This window comes from Talpa europaea, assembly GCF_964194135.1.
Source record: "Talpa europaea genome assembly, chromosome: 11".
In the NCBI taxonomy this organism is placed as follows: domain Eukaryota; kingdom Metazoa; phylum Chordata; class Mammalia; order Eulipotyphla; family Talpidae; genus Talpa; species Talpa europaea.
The window spans coordinates 54,690,234-54,705,524 of NC_140078.1; the positions used below are offsets into that span (position 1 = coordinate 54,690,234).

General features: G+C 38.0%; 1 protein-coding gene across 2 annotated transcripts in view; it reads left to right on the plus strand.

The window, feature by feature from the left end:
• The window catches only part of FRMD4B (FERM domain containing 4B), a gene marked incomplete at its 3' end in the record, with an annotated part of 177,201 nt that overhangs the window by 151,857 nt on the left and 10,053 nt on the right, over nt 1-15,291 (plus strand). For both annotated transcript variants that reach the window (XM_084248254.1, XM_084248253.1), the window contains exons 12-20: nt 1,592-1,668; nt 3,956-4,094; nt 4,540-4,681; nt 5,551-5,684; nt 5,782-5,901; nt 7,688-7,916; nt 10,633-10,689; nt 12,250-12,397; nt 15,026-15,145. In XM_084248254.1, the coding sequence (XP_084104380.1) occupies nt 1,592-1,668; nt 3,956-4,094; nt 4,540-4,681; nt 5,551-5,684; nt 5,782-5,901; nt 7,688-7,916; nt 10,633-10,689; nt 12,250-12,397; nt 15,026-15,145 (1,166 nt within the window). The remainder of the gene's footprint in view (nt 1-1,591; nt 1,669-3,955; nt 4,095-4,539; nt 4,682-5,550; nt 5,685-5,781; nt 5,902-7,687; nt 7,917-10,632; nt 10,690-12,249; nt 12,398-15,025; nt 15,146-15,291) is intronic.

Consider the following 15,291-nt stretch of genomic DNA (forward strand, 5'->3'; position numbering starts at 1 on the left):
TTTAAAAAACATGTCTCTCTTATGGGAAAATCTGCTAGTGTGATCTTTGCTCTCCGTTCTCTGATGGGAGGAAGGCGTGAACTGGGAGGTGTCACTGTATAGAGTTGCTGATGTCAGTAGTGTGTCAGACGTGGGAGGTTCGGTTTGTGAAACTGAGTTACACCTCAGTGTCTTATGAAACTCAGTTCAGAACTCACTGGAGCTGCTGTCTGGGAATGGGGAGATAGAAAGATCCGTGGGGTTTTCCCTCATATTTCTGTCCCACTTTTGGAACCTCTGGATTATAAAGAATAAAAGCCTCAAGTCTGCAGACATTTTAGGAAATTGGTATGTAACTTTCAGCCTTCACTAACTCCCCTGCCAACCTGTGTCTAGTATTGTAGTTACAGATGACCCTTCAGACCACGAAGGAGTATGTTCTTAGTGTGTGCTGGTTTTGTGTGTGTGTGTGTGTGTGTGTGTGTGTTTAAGTCTGTTTGGGGTTGGGAGTCCAGTTTGTATGCTTTTGTCTCCTAGCTGCCTGTGCACAGGTACTTTAACCTCTTGCTGTTTCTTTACATGAGGATTACATGTAAACCTGTAAACTCAAAACTCTTGGTGCCTTTACTTCAGGAAATGGTTTTTGCTGATTGTGCATTGCAGAGAAGTTATTATTTTGCCAATTAAAGTACCCTTTTAAGATTTTTTTGAACTTAATTTTAAAATCCAACCAACGTCTAATAATGGAATGAAATTGCTGTGCTGGTATTTCTCCAGTCATCACGACTAGGGACAGAGATGAGGAACTAAACTCTGAAGTCCAAGTGGAAAGGATAAGCAGAGACACAAGAGATTGGGAAAGAGCCCAGGAAACATAGAAAAGCATACTCTTTTTTTTTTTTTTTTTACAAATTATTTTGTTTTCAAATGCACCTTGCTGGGAAAGTTTGTTCCTCCCCCGAACTGGCAGATAACCCTGTGTACAGCATTAGAATGTCAGCATTAGGAATATAGAAGTTGGGTTTGGTTTACAAAAACTGGAGGCTCTAGCTCAGAAAGCAGAGGGCATCACTCCCATTCCACTGCTGCCCCCCAATTCCTGCTGCTACGTTTCTCCTGAATTTAGGGGAGCTCTCCTTGCAACTTTGTAGGAGGAAACTGGTGTCTCGGAGACTTACCCCTGTGTGGGGATCTGTTTTACTTTCACTTTGCATTCCTTTGAAATTAGTCTGTGTGCTTATTGTAACACCCTTTACATTATCTTTCCATTTAAATAAGAAGTCAACAGCTTTGATCAAAAGGTATGTGCTTACTGGAATCCACACAGATTTTCTTATTAAGTTTTATTTCATTGAGTCAGAGGAAAAATAGTATGCATGATCTCCACAGTCACTGGTTTTATTGTTCAAGGAAGATTTATTGGTGAGGTGAGGATTACTGTCCAAAGAAATGAAATGAATTCAGGTCGTAGCTGATTTGTAAAAAGAATGTATCCCATACTCTGCTTAATCTTAGTGTACCTTCTTGGTTATATGATTATTAAGCTGATATCTATATTGTGTAGAATTAATAATAATTAAAGTGTGTTTTTTTTTCTTTTTTCCAAATTTAGTTATTTCAGTGGAAACAATTGGAGAACTTATATTTCCGTGAGAAAAAATTTGCTGTTGAAGTTCATGATCCACGGAGGTAAGAATCACAGCTTTTCTCTGTCGGTCTGGGTAACTATATGAATAATGCTGCTGTGAACTTTTATTTTGTATGAACATGTGTATTCATTTCTCTTGGGTTTATAGCTTGGAGTGGAATTGCTGGGTCAACTGATAACTCTTTTTAACTCTTTGAGGAATTGCCAGTCTATTTTCCAAAGTGGCTACAACATTTTACATTCACAACAGCAGCTGATGTGATTATAGTTTCTCCAGTTCTTCCCTAATGCTTATTATTTTTAGTTGGTTTGTGTGTGTGTGTGTGTGTGTGTGTGTGTGTATTACTTACCCTATTCGTGTGTGACATGGAAGTTCATTTTTTTATAAAGATTTACTTTTATTTGGGCCTCCCCGGTGGTGCAGCAGTTGAGCGCTGGGTTGCGAAGCTGCCCGCGGCCTCTGCGGCGCCGGTTCGATCCCCGGCTGCTCCCCAGCCACCAGAGGAGGGTCCCACATGGCGCGCAGACCTCTCCTGCCGCCCGCTGCTCCCCTCAGCAGTGTACTTCGGTCCTTCTGCCTGCTCTGCTCCCCGCTCTGGCTCTGGTGAATTCTCTCACCCTCCCGCGCTTCTGACTGTACCCAGTGCATGTATAAACAAAACAAACAAACAAACAAACAAACAAACAAATAAATAAAACATGCCTCTATAAAAAAAAAAAAGATTTACTTTTATTTACATAAGAACTGGGGTACAGGCCAGTGGCACCGGAGGGTGAGAGGATTCACCAGAGACAGAATGGCCAGCAGAACAGGTAGACTGACTGAAATACACTGCTGAGGGAAGCAGTGGGAGAGACAGGAGAGGTCTGCCGTGCCATGTGGGTATCTCCCTGGCCGTCCAGGAATCAAAGTCGCTCTGCAAAGGCTGTGGACAGCTTCACAGCGCTGCGCTCAACCCGCTGCGCCACCAGGGAGACCCCTGGAAGCTCATTTTAATTTTATGATGAAGATGGCTGATGAAGATGGCTGAGCTTGTGATGAAGCTCAGCCATGATGAAGATGGCTAAGCTTCTTTTTATGTGCTTATCGGCCATTTATAAATCTTCACTAGAGAAGTCTAGTCAGATCTTTTGTTCATTTTTAAGTTTGGTTGTCCTGCTCACTTTACAAAGGAATACTGCCCAAGTTATCAGTATGAATTGAAATCAGGATTGTAAGTTCTCCAAGCTCTGCCACGGAATTATCAGTGCTCAGGGCTGCTTTTCAGATACATTTATGGATGTTTGGAGGGATGGGAGAAACAGCTGTGATAAAAGATAACCTCAAGAATCAGCCAGATTCCTACAAAGAACATCTATATCCCTCCGCAGCCTCTGCTCCCACCCCGCACAGCTTCTCTCTGCCATCTCCCTTTTCTCTCTCTTAGCTCTCTCCTCCTCTCTCCATTCCTCCTCTTTTTATCTGATGCAGAAGCAGTCCTCTGAGCCAGTTTTGGGCCTGCAAAATTTTCAGACAATATCATTATGTTCATCCTCTGAATGTCAGAACTGGTTGCTGACATGTCTTCACCTTGAAGAAAGTGTGACTGCCACAAGTTTTGGTCGCTTTGTCTTTATTTTATTTTTTTATTTCAATTTTATTGCAGTATAATTGACATGTAGCATTATATAAGTTTAATGTGTACAGCATAATAACTTGTCTTACATTTATTGTGAAATAATTGCCACATGTTTAATTAATCTCCATCTCTCATATGGACACAAAATAAAATTAGCAAATAAAAAAGATGTGTTCTTTTTTTCCAGATGAGAAGTTTTGGGGTCTACTCTCTTAGCAGCTTTCAATTATACCACATGGCAGTATTAGCTGTAGTTACCATGCTGCTCATTACATCCCAGTACTAATTTATTGTATAATGGAAGGTGTACCTTTGACCACCTTCATCCACTTCTCCCACACTCCACCCCACCCTGTCGCTTTATCACATTTATTCCCTACTTCTTGTGATGGCCACACATACTTATGATTTTTAAATACAGTAATTTTGAGATATTTTAGTCTAGCCTCTGATTGGCTAATTCTTATCTGCTTTTTACTATATATATGCCTTTTTAAATATGCTTGTTTAACATGGAAAGATATTATCTTGGTCTGATTGACTTTGTCATAAAAGGAGAACAATCAGAATGTTGGTCCCTGTACTTACAAGTGTGCTACAGCCACACAATAATTAAGAAGATGCTTTGCTACAACATTACTCACTGGGAGCATTTTATGCTGTGCTGCACCAGAGGTGAATAATTTGTGTGTTTTCTTTAACCTTTCAGGATCTCAGTGTCAAGGAGAACCTTTGGGCAAAGTGGCCTCTTTGTGCAAACGTGGTATGCAAACTCTTCTCTCATCAAGTCCATCTGGGTAATGGCAATTAGTCAGCATCAGTTCTACTTGGACCGAAAGCAAAGCAAAGTAAGTTACAGGACAAATGCCACCCATCATTTGCTCTCTGTTCAGAAGCTAAATTTTCTCAGAAAAGATGCAAACACATGAGTTTTATTCTTTAATTTTTTTTAAATTTTCATACTATTTTAATTTTTCTTATATTTAAAAGATGGGCAATAAATAACCTGATGTAAAATTTGTGGGATTTGCCAACTTTTCAATGCGCATGTCTGTGTAGACTGGCAACACTTTTGGTTCTTTCATTGCAGCATGCCATGAGTGAGAATCTTGCCTGGTTAAAGAATTTTAGCTATGTTTTGTCCTTTTTTTCTAAACAGTGTCACTTTAAATATACAAAAATTCTAAGTTACCCTCTGTGCTGACATTTTTTATTTTATAGTAACTTGTCATTTTATTGATTTGAAGTCAGTTTAATTGAGTCAATTCTATTTTATTGTTGTATACCTCTTAGGCAAAAATTTCTTCAGCTAGAAGTTTAGACGATATTGCAATGGACTTGACAGAGACAGGAGCGCCGCGGGTCTCCAAACTAGTGACCCTGGACGCAAAGAGTCAGTTCATCATGGCAAGCAATGGCAGTCTTATCTCCTCAGGTAACATTTTAGGATTAGAGAAAGGGCTAGCAAGTTTTGTTTTATTTCATGTTTCTTTCCTCAGGGTTGTTTCTCAGAAAATTTTTCGATGTCTCTTTTAATACATTATGTAGGGAATAAATAAGCATAACAAATCTACAATATGCAGTAGTTTTAAGTAAAATCTTAACATTTTGAAAACAGTATAAAGTTGTTATAAATAAACTTTATATAACTAACCATAAATGTAAAGAAAGGATGAGTTAGAAGACATTCTCTCCCCCTAAATTCCATAAGCTTCTTCCCCTAATATTTTGTTACTGATGCAAAATGTTATCTAATTCTCCATTTAATATAAGGGTGAACATGATTACAGACTCAAATCCTCACCCCTAAATGTGATTGCTACTCCTAAGCCCTTCCACTAAAGTCCTGAAATCTCTTAACACTAAGTACATGTAACTTCACTAAAATAAATTTTCGCATCTACGTTGCATTGTCAACTTATTTATCAGAAGCACAGAACATTCCTTTGACTTGCTCACTTGCCTTGTAAAAGAACAATGTAAGCAATTATCTCTAGGAAAATTTTACCCTCTCTGCTCAAAAAATGAAATTTTTCCTTGGGAGTGTCTGAAACATTAAGCATTTTATCATCACTTCTGAAATGACGGAGCCAAATTGCAAAGGGCACATTACCAGGCTCCATTTGATGCCCAGAAGTATGAGAAAATGTTCTCCAGTTTCCTTTTATTATGTTCAGAAACAAGGAGAAAAGAAACAAGCTATTATTTTATAACAGGTTTGGCTTTAAAGTCCTTTGTCCTTTCAAAAGGAAGGAAACTTGGCTTATATAAACCTTTCTTGCTCCCCTCCCTTCATCCTCCCAGGTTCTCAAGACTCAGAAGTTAGTGAAGAGCAAAAAAGAGAGAAAATCCTTGAACTTAAGAAGAAGGAAAAGCTTTTGCAAGAAAAACTCCTGAAAAAAGTCGAGGAGCTTAAAAAGATCTGTTTGCGGGAGGCTGTGAGTGTCTTCAATTTTGAGGGGTGGCCTTCAAATTGTGTTTGACAACTCCAGTCAGTGTCAGTTATTCCTGTCTTGACTCTGCCCTGTTTTACAGGAGCTCACAGGCAAAATTCCCAAAGAGTATCCACTGAACATAGGTGAGAAACCTCCCCAGGTCAGAAGGCGTGTAGGTACCACATTCAAATTGGATGACAACTTGCTTCCAAGCGAAGAGGTAAGTGCACCAGCTCTGAGCATTTCTATTAACAATTAACAGAAAAACTGTTGGTTGAGTGTGGTTGATTTGTTCCTTTGGCTTGAATCACTGCTGTGCAATCTTATCTCACCAGTTGAAATAAATAACGTAGACCAAATAGAATTCTTTTTTGTCATGCACAGCCCCATTAAAATTGAGTTATTTCTTACTTTATTCATCCCTAATAATAGAGAACTGCACACCCATGATTATTAATTGAGAAGCACTATTATAAGACTTAGGAACCCAACATTAGATCTTTCCATTTAAAGTGAAATAGCCCTTGACAAATAGTTTGCCTCTTGCTTCTTGGTCTCAGTTTTCTCATCTATAAAGTAGGAGTTTGTTTGTATTTCTAAGGGAGGAATAAGTACTTAGTGAGATAATAAATGTATAGCCCACAGATATAATAAAGCTAAAAGATATGTTAACCAATATAGAGCGTTCTTTCTCATTTATTATATCATTAGTGTGACCATAGTCATGTTTCTTGGCTTTAAAAAATGTAAGTTTCCATCAGTAATAGAGTAAAATTTGCCATTTATTGAGTGCTCATTTTATACCCAGCTCTGAGCAAAACAATGCATGTATGTTATCATTTTTAATCTTCACCATAGTTTTATAAGGTAGATGTTATCATACCACTAGGAACCACTGCATCAATGAATCTTAAGTTAAGAACCCCTTTTTGAAAAATATGTGATCGGGTCTCCCTGGTGGCACAGCGGTTGAGCGCTGGGCTGCGAAGCTGCCCACAGCCTCTGCAGTGCCAGTTCAATCCCCATCCACTGCAAGGGTCCCACATGGAGCTCAGACCTCTCCTGCCACACCCCCTGCTACCCTCAGCAGTGTATTTCGTCAGTCTGCCTGTTCTGTTCCCTGCTCTGGCTCTGGTGAATTCTCTCACCCTCCCGCACTTCTGACTGTACCCAGTGTTTGTATATTTTAAAAAATGAAAAAAAAAGAAAATATGTGATCTTCACCCAACCAGCTGAATAATGAAAGACCACTCTCTTCTTTGAAAGGAAAGACTTTTGGATTATTGAGAATTTTAAGTAATGGATGAGAGAGGTCTTGTCTTCTAGGAGATTGGTTGATGATACCTATGCAGTAAAATTTGAGGAAATTCAGGCAAGAGGGGAAAATTATGTGGTTGCTGGTTGAAGTGTTGCTTTGTATACCTTCTTGTACTACTGCTTTCCAAATTAATTATCAAGTGAGAGTTCTCAGGATAATTTCCATCTATCTTATTTACTCTTTTTAAGAGTATTTCTAGGGCCTCCCCGGTGGCGCAGCGGTTGAGCGCTGGGTTGCGAAGCTGCCTGCGGCCTCTGCGGCGCCGGTTCGATCCCCGGCTGCTCCCCGGCCACCGGAGGAGGATCCCACATGGTGCGCAGACCTCTCCTGCCGCCCGCTGCTCCCCTCAGCAGTGTACTTCAGTCCCTCTGCCTGCTCTGCTCCCCACTCTGGCTCTGGTGAATTCTCTCACCCTCCCGCGCTTCTGACTGTACCCAGTGCATGTATAAACAAAACAAACAAACAAATATAATAAATAAATAAAAACATGCCTCTATAAAAAAAAAAAAGAGTATTTCTATATGAATCAAACTCATGACTACTAATTCTTCCTTTTGAAAAACTGGGAAGATTCTATTGTCACACAGCATCTAATTTGAGAATGCACAGAACATTTTTTTTACTATCCAGTGCATGTGAAAGTGATTATGTCTGTGATATAGATAACAGTATTATTTTGTAAATGCAGGATCCTGCTTTGCAAGAACTGGAGAGCAATTTCCTAATACAGCAAAAGCTGGTTGAAGCTGCAAAGAAACTTGCCAGTGAGCCAGACCTTTGTAAAACTGTGAAGAAAAAACGAAAGCAAGATTACTCAGATGCGGTGAAAAAGCTTCAGGAGATTGAAAATGCAATAAACGAATACCGAATTAGATGTGGAAAGAAACCTGGCCAGAAAGCAGCAGTTATTTTACCAGGTTAGGAATATGTAAAGTGTTTTGAATTACATAGTCAATACTGTTGGTAGTAAATAGCATTTCTAAACCAGTTCATTTGGAAGAGATAAAAAAAAAAACAGGATTGACAGTAAGTTTTGTAGGATATAAATAATTTGAATTTCAGACTTACAAGTATGTAAACGATGGTCAGTAACATTCTTACTATTGTAATACTATACTATTTCATTGCTTTAGTTTTCACCATGAAAATTGGTTTACAATAAGACAGATTCACCTTTAACCAGCCTAATGTCATTGAAAAAAGTAAATTTGACCACATGGGGAATTGGAGAGCTGGGCACTACCCACTAGCTTCTTGAAGATTTCCAGTGCATCAGAGTGCATTCCAGACACTTTAAAGGACCTGTCCACACATATAGAAAGAAAATAGCCCTTAAATCACTGTCATTTACAGAGGCCATTTAAAGATATAGGCAAATGATCTTGATATAACATAAAAAGTAAAGAGACAGGATACAAAGCTGTAACCACAATATAATATGGACATTGTATTATCAGATGAAAACTAGGACTTGTTGGAAAGATTTAAAAATACTAATAGTCATAGAATTTCAAGTGACTTGATTTTTTTTCTTAATACTCTTCTGTATTTTCAAAATTGTCAACTTTGTATATTGAAGACTGTAATATTCAGGAAAAAAAGCATACTAAAACATTGCATATAGATAGATTGCAGGTCCAACTGGCTTTACATATCTTTTGGCATTACTTTCAACCTTGCTCATTGCTTGAAATGCAACTGATTCCTTTTCAGATTAAGCATCAGTAAAATTGGATATTTTTTATACTAGATGGTGTGTTGCAATTAAGATTAGCAGTATTTTTCTTTTTTTTTACCATTTCATAAAATAATTAGTATCTTTGATTTGACAAATATGGTGCCTAGGTTTAAAATATGCTCAGGTTTAGGTCATATGATTTATAGAGCAGCAGTTTGGCTTTGGGATGTGAATGCACAGACATCAACACAAAAGTGTTAGTCAACTACAGTTGGAGAATTTAGGGCGGCTTTGACTCTGAATGTGAAATCCACTTGGTCTTGGCTATGGTTATTTTCAGGACCAACAGAGATGGGTGATTAGCAGTGCATTTAACTTTCATAGCCATTTGTTGTGGCACATTCATTCCCAAATTGTGCAAGATGCAAGTGTTCTCCGTTACAGGGACTGACTGACATTTGGACAGCAGATGGTGCCAATGGTTGAGCATGTATTGGGTACAAATTTTTTTAAGTATGCCTCACAGCTGTCTATACTGGCACCTCGTTTTCAAGTTACACTATGTGTCCAATTAAGAGCTGGTCTGCCTGGCTCTGATAGAGATTAGCACTGAGATTGGATGGGGAGATTCTCTTCATAATGACTTTGAAGTTTACATTGAGGTTTCAGATTTGCCTATAATCTTGCCAATACTCAACACTGAATATGGAATGCCAAAGCAGATCAACACATCTGAGGTGTCTCTTTTTGATAAATACATTTTTGAAGATTTGATGGGTGCCAGTAATGCTCAAAGCATTATGGGAATTTCCAACCACTGCATTTCTTTTTATGAAAATGCTATGCATGGATAACAAAAGTAATAATTATAGCTAACATATTAGCATTTGTCCTGTGCCTGGAGCTGTGGGCTTAAGGATTTACATCCATTATTTCATCTAATGCTCACCTCAGCACTATTCACTAGGTACTATTATCCTCATTTTAGAGTTGACACCAAGTGATGCTTAAAGAGATACAGTCATTTACCCAAGGTTTCGGAACCAATAAGTAACAAAACCAAGATTCGAACTCTGATATGTTTAAGCCAGTGTTTCTCAACCAGGGACAGTTTTGCTTCCCAGGGAATAGTTGGCAATGTCTCCAACATTTGGGGTTCTCAATACTGAGGGTAAGGATGCTGCTGACATCCAGGGGGTGTAGCCTGGAGATCCTAAAATGTGAAGGATCCCCAACTGTCTAAAATGCCAGTAGTGCCACTGTTGAGAAACCCTAATCTAATGAAAAGTTCAGAGGCCCCAAATTATCCATGCTTTATTAAGAAAAGCCTGTTATTCTTCAGCGCCGGTTCGTTCCCCGGCCGCCGGCTAGGGTCTCACAAAAATAAATAAATAAACAAAATAAATAAAATAAAATAAATTGTACTGACAGTAGATTCTTAACTAAGGATTCCAGTGTATTTTGCATAACATTTACCATTGGTATCATGACTGGCATGATTTTTCTTTCCAGTTGTTTGGTTGGAAGCATTCAATGTGTAGAGTACAGTTTTCATCCAGTGTAGAAACTAGATTAAAAACCAATTGAAAACCAAAGGCCCTGAAGTCTGTTTTATTTTAAGAAAAAATCCAATGGAATATTTGTATAATATGTGAAAAGTTTAGGGCCTCGTCTGGTGGCGCAGCGGTTGAACGCTGTGTTGGAGGCTGCCCGCGGCCTCTGCAGTGCCAGTTCTATCCCCAGCCACCGGCAAGGGTCCCACAAAAAAAAAAAAAAAAAAAAAGTGAAAAGTTTATATCTTCATTTGGAACTCAGTCCATTCTTATAATTCTTAATGCCCAGCAGTTACATTTATCTAAATAAAAATAAAATGTACGCAACTGAGAATTACTTCATTACTCACGATAGGTGTATAAATGTGCAATTATATTAAAGGCAGTTCTTTTTGTTCACAGAAGACATAATCCCATCAGAGAGCAGTTCCTTGTCTGACACGACCACCTATGATGATTGTAAGTAGCCTGCCTTTTATGGTTTAAAATGGTAAATATTCTGACATATCAAGATAACTTTCTTAGTTAAATGAAGCCTATTTGTTATCTTTTTGGGAAGAAAGTAAAATCAACTACTTGCATTCAAGCAGAATGGTTGGGAACAAGGAGATTGTGATGAACTTCTGCACCGGATAACTCAGCATTAAATACAGTTCATACAAATCAGACAACCTCAGGGAATCAGAATACCAATAACATAATACTTCTCTCAATAAGGATATGTAAGGCTCTGTAAGATTCTTTTAACTTTTTTTCATATAAATTTTTATTTTTTAATCTTTTTTTATTTTATTGAACGACAGGGAATTGCATAATAATACAGTCTTTCACCCAGTTTTTCCCAAAGGTAATGTAATGGAGTCCAATATCAAAGCCAGAAAGTGATAGTATAAACTGATTATCACTATATTCTGGATTACTGAGAGTTTATGTTCCTTAGGAAAGATGCACATTATAGAAATTTGATTTCATGTTGCGTTTCATAGAGGTAGCCTTTCTCTGTTGTGATTTTTCATATTTGCTCAACACATTTTATGATGGGATGGATTTTGTATCAACTGAAAGAATATTTCCTTGTAACTTCCTCTATTTAAGCTGAAAACTAGCTGTCTATCTGATATTATTTAAAGATTTTGGGAAAGTCTTTAGCTTCTACTCCTTTATCTTTCCCTAAGTTTTATGGTACTTGAAATTTCACCAGTCCCAGTTTCTTCCCTTAAGCTGAGGTTTGATGGTGTTTGCCATACCTCAATTGAAAATACAAATATCGGTGGGAGACAGAAAAATTCTCTAATGACTCAGCAGTTTTATCACTTTCATTGACAAGATAGGGAGGCCCTTTTCAGCCTTTTTGTCAGTCAAAAAGGCTGAAAAGGGCCTCCCTCGTGGCACAGGCAGTTGAGCGCCGTACTGTGAAGCTGTCCGCAGCCTCTGCAGCATAGATTTGATTCGCAGCTGGCCAGGGAGATTCCCACATGGTGGGGCAGACCTCTCCTGTCTCGCCCACTGCTCCCCTCAGCACTGTATTTTGTCAGTTTGCCTGTTCTGTTCCCCACTCTGTCTCTGGTGAATTCTCCCGTGTATCTGGCCTGTACCCCAGTTCTTGTATAAATAAATAAATCTTTAAAGAAAAAAAAAGGCTGAAGAACTTTCAAAGTAAAACTAAGTAATAACAGTCCAAGCCAACCTCCTCCTGCCTCCATATACACTGGGTTTTTCTCTAGTAAAACTCCAGAAAATCTATACTCTCACTCATTGCATCTAAGTGATTTCTTTGCTCAAAGCCGCACCTATTAAATTATCAAAAATTGGATCAGATCCCCCAAGAGTATTCAATATTTTTCCCTAGTGTATAAAATTAAAAAAGGAAAGAAAGGAAACACATTTCCTGAAAGTTGCATAGTCCTAAAAAAGTCTTTGGAAGAGCACCTTGTTCATCAGATCTCCCAATTTATTTTGCGGGGTGTGGGAAGATATGTATTTACCTACTTATTTATTCATTCATTCATTTACTTATAGCCACTGACGCCTTCAGTCTTGCTGGACAGCGATCAAGTTCAGTGCCTCATTCTCCAAGAATTCTTCCCCCCAAGTCTCTTGGAATTGAGCGAATCCATTTCAGAAAGTCATCCATCCATGAACAGCTGGTGGATACCAGGCAGTCCAGGTAAGAGGTTACATCATCAGTAAGGTGAATACCTCAAAACTATGAGATTTTGTTCTCCAAAGTGGTCAACCCATTATTGTATTTTCCTATTTCCTCCTTTCAGAAGGGGTTATTTTGTAAAACCATGACATAGTTACTTGTAATTGAAAGGAAGTGGAAATGTTTCTAAGAAATCTTTTTAAAAGCATTTGGCTATTTCCTTGATTTTTAAGTATATTTGATTTATATTAAATTATAGGGACACTAATTGCAATTTGTATTTGAGTTTAATATCCAAATTTCAGGTCCATAAACCATGCTTTCCAGAAACTATATTTTAATTACCACTCTACCAAACCAAGTGACAGGACTGACTGACTTTGCCTAATTAGAATATTCAAACAAATAGTACCATGATATTGGAGGGAAAAATGACATTTAAATATCAAAAATACAGCTGTCATTGTTATTATTGTAATAATGATATAAATTTGGACCTCCCCGGTGGCGCAGCGGTTGCGCGCTGGGTTGCTAAGCTGCCAGCAGCCTCTGCAGCGCCCGTTCAATCCCCGGCTGCTCCCCGGCCACCGAAGGAGGGTCCCACATGGCGTGCAGACCTCTCCTGCTGTCCGCTGCTCCCCTGAGCAGTGTACTTCGGTCCTTCTGCCTGCTCTGCCCCCCGCTCTGGCTCTGGTGAATTCTCTCACCCTCCCGCGTTTCTGACTGTACCCAGTGCTTGCATAAATAAATAAAAATAAATCTTAAAAAAAATGATATAAATTTGACATTTGCTGAGCACTTACTATAAGCCAGATGCTGTTTAATTTGTTTGTAATAACAAATTTAATCCTACCAACAATCCTGGTATTATTACTACTATCATTACCATTTATAAGTAAGTACACCAAGAACCAGAAAGCATGCATGAGTTGCTAGGTTCATTAAATAGTAAATGTCAGAAACAGGATTTGAACCCAGGTAAACTGACTTGAAAGCCTGTGATGTGATTTCAGTAAATGTTGTACCATATCTTGGTCAAAATGGAAATTAGTGCCAAAATAAAGAATGCTTATTTAGATTAAATGATCTCACCATGAAATAAAATTGACACTTCTTATATGCCTAATTTGTCAAATACCAGTGAAAACTGTTATCACGCTATCAGCCTCAGTTTGTGAATGAGCACTTTAACAGCAATTGCCTAAAACAATAGAGATCCAAGTGTCTGGAACTGTGCTGTTAATTTAATTAAAAGTAAATAAAATAACAGGTTCAGTTCCTTCCTCACACTAGCAACATTTAAATACTTAATTGGTACACTCTGCTAGTGGCAATAAAATTAGGCAGCACAGACAGAGCACATTTTTTTCATTAAAGAAAGTCCTACTTGATATTGCTTTCCAAGTGTATTTTTTATATTAGGGGAACAAAACTATTTCAACCAAAGGGAGATTTATTACTGAGAATCATTTTAAAACTATTATACCCACATTCCAAAATGGCTTATGATGGGTTTGCTCTTTGATCCAACAATTTCACTTAAAGAAATTTTTCCTATTGAATTAATGAACAACAGGAAACTCATCACAGTATTTTTTATACTAGTACAATGAAAATAACCCAAATGTCTAACCAGTGGATTGTTTAAATAAATAAATTCTGATAAATCCTTACAATAGAATGTTGTAAGTCATTAATCTAACTTTTAGACTAATAGTAAACCACATGAAACATAGATACAACTTAAGTTTGTTTTTTGTAAAGAGGGTTTTGAAACAGTATAGGTACTAAGATTTCATTTAGAAAGTATAAATGCTTTTAAGTATATGTTTATAAAAATCTGAAAATATTTAGTGTTGACTGGTTATATTTGAGGTATCAAATTATGGACATTTAAATGTTTCTTTTTTACCTACTTTTGTTAACTTTTCAGCAATGGACTTAATGTGCTTTTGTAATAAGTAAAAATTGAATTGAACTCATTGGAATTAATAAATTAACTTCACACTGTGACCCCAGTGTTGTAGCAGGTGGAATCAAAGTGTTTTAAGGTGGGATCAAAGTGTTGCCTGCCAGTCCAAGCATCAGCAAACCACAGCCCATGGGCCAGATCCATCCTACTCCCCATTTTTACATGTCTCATGATTTTTTGTTTATAAATAGTTGAAGAGGAAATAAAAAACAATAACATTTTGTGACTTGAAAATTACATCAAATTTTGAATTTCATTGTCCACAGTCAACTTTTATTGGCATTCATCCATGCTCATCACTTCCATAGTCTACCCTGCTTTCACACTTCAAGAGCAGAGTTGAGTAGTGAAGATAGACATCTCACCCACAAATCCAAAGACCCTTATACTCTTTCTAGAAAAAGGGTTTGATGACCCCTACTTTACTTGCTTTCAATCTATTTTGTTCAGTACACTTTTTTAAAAACTTTTTTTGCCCTTAAATATTTATGAGTCAGACCACTTATGCTTCATCTCATCTAAGACATACCAGGGGACTAAGCCAATAAAGACACCTTTCCCAATTTCTCCCTAAACCCCTGTACTTCAGCTTCCAGTAAGTTTCAAATCCGCTTATGACAAGTTTGCCACAGATGTCAGGAGATTCATCATCTCCTGAATTCTTTTTGCCTTCACAGAGAAATGCTGTCAACACACAGCAGCCCCTACAAAACCTTGGAGAGACGCCCCCAGGGAGGCCGGAGCATGCCCACCACGCCAGTTCTTACCCGCAATGCCTATAGCAGCAGTCACTTGGAGTAAGAGCCCTTCATGCCAGTTGCTTTTATGCCTGTTGATTTTTTTTTAAGGTTTTGTTGTGTTTTTGAAATCACTGTGTGGGACTTTCTGCAGTAGGACTCTTTTTATGGAACTGCATATTTTCACTCATTTTCAAATACGTTGA